General features: G+C 31.7%; 1 protein-coding gene across 1 annotated transcript; it reads left to right on the plus strand.

Annotated features, from left to right (window-relative positions):
- The first annotated feature begins 936 nt into the window (after positions 1-936).
- LOC124914533 (pescadillo homolog) lies at positions 937-5,713 on the plus strand. Its single transcript, XM_047455108.1, has 13 exons — positions 937-1,126; positions 1,204-1,289; positions 1,739-1,987; positions 2,075-2,200; positions 2,340-2,424; positions 2,517-2,633; positions 2,955-3,048; positions 3,193-3,473; positions 3,695-3,802; positions 4,389-4,510; positions 4,662-4,881; positions 4,972-5,172; positions 5,440-5,713. The coding sequence occupies exons 1-13, from the start codon at positions 1,103-1,105 to the stop codon at positions 5,518-5,520; spliced, it is 1,794 nt and encodes a 597-aa protein (XP_047311064.1). The 5' UTR covers positions 937-1,102; the 3' UTR covers positions 5,521-5,713.
- Positions 5,714-7,174: the final 1,461 nt, after the last annotated feature.

The raw sequence follows: 7,174 nt of genomic DNA on the forward strand, positions 1-7,174 counted from the left end.
AATTGATTGGAACGAGACAACTCAACATAGTTATAACACAAGTTATGATACTTTATGATTCATTGTGTTTAATTAAGATTTTGCTAAATTACATACACGCTTAATGAGAATCACAACACAAATATTATATAATAAAATTTTAAAAATAAAAAATATCTAAAAATTATAGTGTTTTATTGATTAAATATATATCTCTTATTCAAATTTTTAGTATTATTGTACTATTTTATTTTACACTTAAAATCAAATTTATTTTAATGTATTATGAACTTTGTACCAAATAATAACTTTGATAGTTAAAATTTTGTAAAATATTTATAAGAAAATTAAAATTAAAATTAAAATAAAAAATTGTTTCTTTATATTAAAACTGTAAAAAATATTTAATTTATAAAATAAAAAACAAATTTAGTTAATAAAAAATAGATTCATCTATCCAAATAAATTAAAATTAATAATTATATATCAATTTGATTTGATACAAAAGTCTAAGATGAAAATTAACTAAAATTAAAGATTTATGCTGAATATGACATTTAAATAGTAAAAATATAAATATATAATATATTTTAAGAGTGATATATTTGATGTTTATGCTATTTAATTTATATAAACTTAAATATCTTATTCTTAAAACTTGTATCATCTTGTATTTTTTAGTTTTATAAATATTTTTTGAAAAAATATTGTTTTATAAAAAAAATTATTTAGATTTTTTATAAAATAAATTATTTAAATATAAATATAAATGAATTAAATGATAAATAATTAAAATAATAATAATGTGATATAAATAAATTTGTAAAAAATAAACTAAAAATCCCAAATAATCAAACTAGCTCTAAGGGCCCGATTAAAAATATTTCAAATCATACAGGCCTTAAGTCTAACCCTAAAAGACCCGATTATAAGTTAAGTTGAGAGACTGCAAATTTTTGAGCCTCTTCTTTCAGAGGAAGAAGTTCGGCCATAAACCCTTATCTCCTTCCTCTTGAACTCCATCTAAACCTACTTCTCCACAGGAAGAAGATATCCTTAGATTCACGCATAGTTTCTGTCAGTCTTCATATTTTCTATTTGACTAATTCTCTCTACCTTAGCCATGCCGAAGCATTACAGGCCACCGGTAAGCTTGATATTGTGTACTTCTTCGACATGTAATTGTTCCATTTGTATAACATATTTTGCTTCTATCTCTTCCAGGGTAAGAAGAAAGAAGGGAACGCTGCAAGATATATCACCAGATCCCTGGCTGTTAAGTATCTTCAGGTCACCCTATCTAATTTCAGGTTCCCTTCTATCTCTCATCCACTTTATACCTACATCTTAGTATAATTGATTTTATGCAATTTCTTTACTTAGTTTGCGAAAATTTCCAGGTGTATCTGTATCATCTGTTTCATTACATATGTTAAAACAAACTGACATATTAGGCTGTTAATAAGGCCTATTTGAAGCTATTATTGTTTTATTACTCCAATTAGTGACACCCATAATAACTAAATTTGATAGGGTTTAGATTTTAGAGGTAGGTCTCAAGTTCCAATAGGTCTGAAAACACTTTGATGTCGGGTCATCTAGGTAGTATGATGAGCTAACTTTTTATATGGTTTAAACCCTAGTTAAAAAAATAAGAACAAATAAAGACTAAAAGGAGAAAAATGACTCTAGTTAGTGACATTGTTGGGACTTGATAAAGATCTGAAAGACTCATTGCTATATGTACTTTAATTTACAGGAGACTATGCATCCTAAAAGGTGTCTTTCCAAGGGAACCAAAGAAGAAGGTCAAGGGAAATCATCAGACATACTACCACATGAAGGATATTGTGTTCCTTAAACACGAACCTTTACTTGAGAAGTTCCGAGATATGCGAGCATATGACAGGAAGGTTAAAAAAGCATTGTTCAAGAAGAACAAAGATCTCGCAGAACGTTTGCTCACCAGAAAACCTACTTACACACTAGATATGCTAATCAGAGAGAGGTTAGTTGATTACTTTTGTGGTGGTAATGTAATTCATTGTCATAATATCTTATAGTCTTAGTTAATATTCATCTTTTTTGAATTCAGGTACCCTAAGTTCATTGATGCTTTAAGAGACCTTGATGACTGTCTTACCATGGTACACCTTTTTGCTTCATTGCCTGCTGTGGAAAGGCAGAAAATTGAAGTGAAGCGAATTCATAATTGTAGAAGGTTGGTATTTCATTTGTTTATGTAAAATGACCAGATGAACGTGGCTTATTGATTTTCTTTTTGAATGTGTAGTGATTTTATATGATGTCCTTTCTAATTATGTTTTGGTTCTTGCATGGAAAATCTTACTCTTCACTAGGTTGAGTCACGAATGGCAGGCCTACATATCTCGCACTCATAAGTTGCGAAAAACATTCATATCTGTCAAAGGCATATATTACCAGGCATGGCTATTTTCTCTGTTTTATAAAAGTAGCACTACATTCACAAGTAAATTCTGAATGGCTTTTGACATCTTTCTTATTTATCTTATCAGGCTGATGTCAAGGGACAAAAGATCACCTGGCTAACACCTCATGCTTTGCAGCAAGTCTTACCTGAGGATGGGGTTGTGGATTACAAAGTCATGCTCACCTTTTTGGAATTTTATGAGGTTAACTGAGAGCCACTTCAATAAAATGTTTATGTTGAAACTTAGTATATTGGGTATTTATAGCCAATAAATTTGAAGATTATAATTTTTGCCTAAAATTTCTAAAACTAAGGATACCTTTCTTTTATTTGAAAAAGTATGCCTCCACAGTATTCCACAGAAATAAATGTTACTTTCTTGATTTTATAAAATATAACCCAAGCAGTGGGGTGATTTTTGTTGCAATACCTTGTTATGTTGATTTTTGCGCCTATAAATATCATTGGATTGTCCTTTTATCTGATCATCTTCTTTTTTACAATTATTTCATTGTGGATGCAGACTCTTCTTGCTTTCATAAATTTCAGACTTTATCATTCAGTAAATGTTAGTTACCCGCCCATCCTCGATCCTCGGCTAGAAGCTTTAGCAGCAGGTATTTATCTTGTATACTGATTGATATAAACCTACCCTGATGCTGCTATTTTATCAGAAATACATTTATTTCTTTATACTTGGTCCGACTTCATTGAAGTATTTTTATGTTCACTGATGATTAATTTCATTCCAAACTCCACAGATCTTTATGCTTTATCAAGGTACATTGATGTCAGTTCTAAGGGCCTGATGCCAGAATCTCAAGATCTCAGCTCATCAGTATCTGAAGATGAATCCAGGAAAAAGGGGACAGAGACTGAGTCTGAACTTAGGATGGCACAGCTTCAGCACCACCTTCCTTCCAATGTACCTGGTGCATTGATGAACCTGGTTGGCGGAGATCAGACAGAGGATGATGATGACGAAGACACTAAAGAGTGCAAGAATCTCTTTAAGAATGTCAAGTTCTTCCTCAGTCGTGAGGTAAGGCTAGTTATGTACAAAAAATATTTTATTTCCAATCCATAGGTCAAAAACTTGTTTTTTTAATCTTTTTTCCAAGCATAAAGTGACTCCATTGTTTTTTTTTTTGAATTTGAAACCACACCAATAATTTGCTGTAAAAGTTTAAATATATTTGAAGAGCTACGTTTCTTATCCATCCTTTTGTTTCTTAACTATATATAATTCTTACCTATTTTCAGGTACCAAGAGAATCAATGCTCTTTGTCATACCTGCTTTTGGTGGTGTGGTGTCCTGGGAAGGAGAAGGTGCTCCATTCACTGAATCTGACCAGAGTATTACTCATCAGGTCTGCTTCTATGTCTGTTGATCATATGATTTAAAGTATAGAAACAAGAACCCCAATTTTCAATGTTTTTAACTTCTTTTTCTATATTTGTATGTGATGAAGATGAAAATTGTCTGTCTATCTTGAGTTTTATAATTCATATCAATGCCAGCATTAATAAACTTTTAAGGAAATTTAAAATTGTGAGAGTTAATTATTTGTTTTTGATTGATTTATTTAGGTACAAACATGTTTAAATCAACACTCCTCCCATTACCCATCAAAGCCTTGTTTTGTATGTGGTGTATGGAGGCATAAGTATAAGATGTACAAGTTATTGTTGCATATTCTACACATAATCTTTGATGAACTTTGGTTGTGTGTATTGATTTTTCATGTACTGTAAGTGGTTTTAGGCTTGGAATTGTTAATTCTTGAATATTGACTCGGGTTGCTGATAGCCTGTTGTACACATGATTTCAATTTCTCAAGGGGCCTGTTTCTTGTAAATCATAGAAGTGATATCGTTGCTTCAACTGATTTTTTTACTTTTGTAAAGAGTTGATTGAAGAATCCGTTTGCTGACTGGCTTTGTTCATTTATGCAGGTTGTTGACAGGCCAACACAGGGGCGCAGGTTCCTTTCAAGAGAGTATATTCAGCCTCAATGGGTGTTTGATTGTATTAATTCGAGAATTATATTGCCAGTTGAGGAGTATCTGGTTGGGAAGTACGTGTATTTTCCTTTTTAAATTCTTTAGATGTATTTCTGGTACTTGCTGTGGTTTGTGGCCATTTTAATCATGTTTATATAGACATCTATAGTTGGGTGACAAGATGCATTGCTTATTTAGTGTATACCCTATATTTGTTAATGGCAGGGTTCCACCCCCACACTTGTCTCCTTTCATTGACAATGAGGCAGAAGGTTATGTTCCTGAGTATGCAGATACTATAAAACGCCTACAGGCTGCTGCAAGAAGAGAAGTTCTTCCAATGCCAGGTATGGGTAAAGAAGATGTGGATGACCCACAAAATTTACTGGCGGAAGGTATCATTGATAGGACAGAAGCTTTTGAAGCCACTGAGAAAAAGCGGAAGGTAAAGTTCCATTCGAAATACACTTATTGTTTTCTTGGATGTTATTGGTTACTCGATCTCATGTCTCAAAACATGGCTTGTTGTACACAGATGATGGTCCTGGAGAAGCAGTACCATGATGAGCTGAAGAAGGAACTTGAAGGTGTGGTGCCCTCTTCAACTTCAAATATTGATGATAATGACATGGAGGAACAAGAACCTCTACCCGATCAACAAGTTGCAGAGGATTCTTCTAGCCTTTCTACAGTTGTGATGTCTCGTAAGAAGAGGAAGCTTTATGAAGCCATGATGGTAATTTTCTTGTCTTATCCTTACAAATTAGCTCTTAAATTTGTTTTATTGGTGGAGGTGGAATGGCCTAGCTTTAGTTGGATTTTTTGTGCTGGTTTGGTATGAGTACCTGCTAAATATATTTGGTTCATGATTAGTTTGACTAGACGATTTTCCTAATAGGTGATATCAATTGGGAATTCTATATATTTATTCGATGTTTTTTTTTTCTCTTTCATTCTATTTGTTTAAGTGTTTTGTTGGTGAACCTTGTTTCTTGACATGCAGATTGGCAACAAGAGAAAGCAGGCTAATGTTGGTCTCTTGAAGAATAGGAAGAAAAAGATTGATGAAGCCAAAAATGCCTGAGCACAGAGATCTCAAATTACCTGAACAATCAACAAACTTTTGTGCTATCATGTTGTTCTGGACTCCCTTTTGATTATTTTTCTCAAATTCTATTTCTTGTTTTAATACAAAACATCTATAGATTGGATGGGTAACAAGTGTTTGAAATATCTCTACTCTTAACAATTTTGATCCTATTTCAAGTTAGTCTTTGCCTTATTTTTATGCATAATATAATGTCTTTGCCTATATGGTAATTGTTTTTTTAAAAGTTTATTTTCATTGATATCTATCTATTAGAGTAAAAATTGTAAATAGTTTACAAAAGTTTATATGTTTGGAATAGATGTCAAATTATAATATTTCCCCTGGATTGAATGAAGGTTATTCTACTATTTGTAATTAACTAATGTATATTAATCTTGAAAAGATATATTATTACCTCCATTTATAGTATTTTATTAGGATTACCAAGTAGAGTTTGTAATAGTCAATTAACAAATTTGGCATCTTGGGAAAACAAATCTCCCATGGAAAAATTGAAGTTTATAGGATTGATTGAGTCGGATAAAATGAGGTTAAAGAGTCAAATTTATATAAACTAGCTAAATTCTTAATTTATTTGTATACAAAAGAAATGAACACGTAAATAAGAAAAGAATATAAACATGACAGGAGAATTAACTCCGAGGTTAAGTTAAAATACTTTTATGAATTTTAAAAGTTTTCAACTATTTTATTAAATTTTGAATTTTGCCTTCGAGATTTGATTTTGGGCTCCTCTTATTCATGAATGTCTATCCTTACAATAATTCCAATAATGTCACTTTGTTGATTTTTTTTAGAGTGATAGTTGATTCACATCAACTGAACCTTGTTTAGTTTGAATGGTAAAAAAAATGTATCATATTAGAAATTTATATGATTTTTTAGTTGAAACTGAAGCTGTTGCAATTTATGTCTTATGACCTTGGTTATATTCTATTCATAAAATTACAACTTCATATAAAAAAAAAAAAAAGTGGATTTTTAATATTTTTATATACGGTCTATAATTTTTCTATCTTCTTGTTAGTTATATCTGAATTCTTTCAGTTACATATAACTTTTCTCACAAGATTCGTTACTTTCTCTTTCTCTTTCTCCCGTGTTCCGTTTGGGGGCGTAAGCATGCAGCGTACGGAGATGGAGCCTGGATGATTCTTCTACTTTTGTTTTTGGCTGCATATCCCTTTTGAATGTTCACGTAAGTGTATTCTGCGTATTAGATTTTCTGATTCTCCGTTCTAGTTCATCTGGCGTTTCGATAGTTTGTCTGCTTCTCAGTTCGGTTTCGGATTTTCTCATTGCTTCACAGTTACCATGTAAATGTCACTTACTGTAGAAGTTGTAGAAATTCTAGCAGAGCTCTTGTCCTAGTTAGAGTAAGTTCACGATCCATTGATTAAATAGTTCAGATCAATTTGGTTTGCTAAGTATCCTCTGTTTCATTTTAGTCTTAGATGCCGAATAATTTGTTAACCTACACCAAAATCTCGAAGACAATTAGATTCTGCATAATGTAATTGAGTTGCGATCTTGCTTAGGTTGCCGTAGAAGCTCTGTGAAAAATGTCCTGTATACACTAAATAAGTAAATGTTATGAGTGGAACTTCTGTAATGCTCCATGAAATAC

The sequence above is a fragment of the Impatiens glandulifera genome, chromosome 9 (genome assembly GCF_907164915.1).
Source record: "Impatiens glandulifera chromosome 9, dImpGla2.1, whole genome shotgun sequence".
In the NCBI taxonomy this organism is placed as follows: Eukaryota; Viridiplantae; Streptophyta; class Magnoliopsida; order Ericales; family Balsaminaceae; genus Impatiens; species Impatiens glandulifera.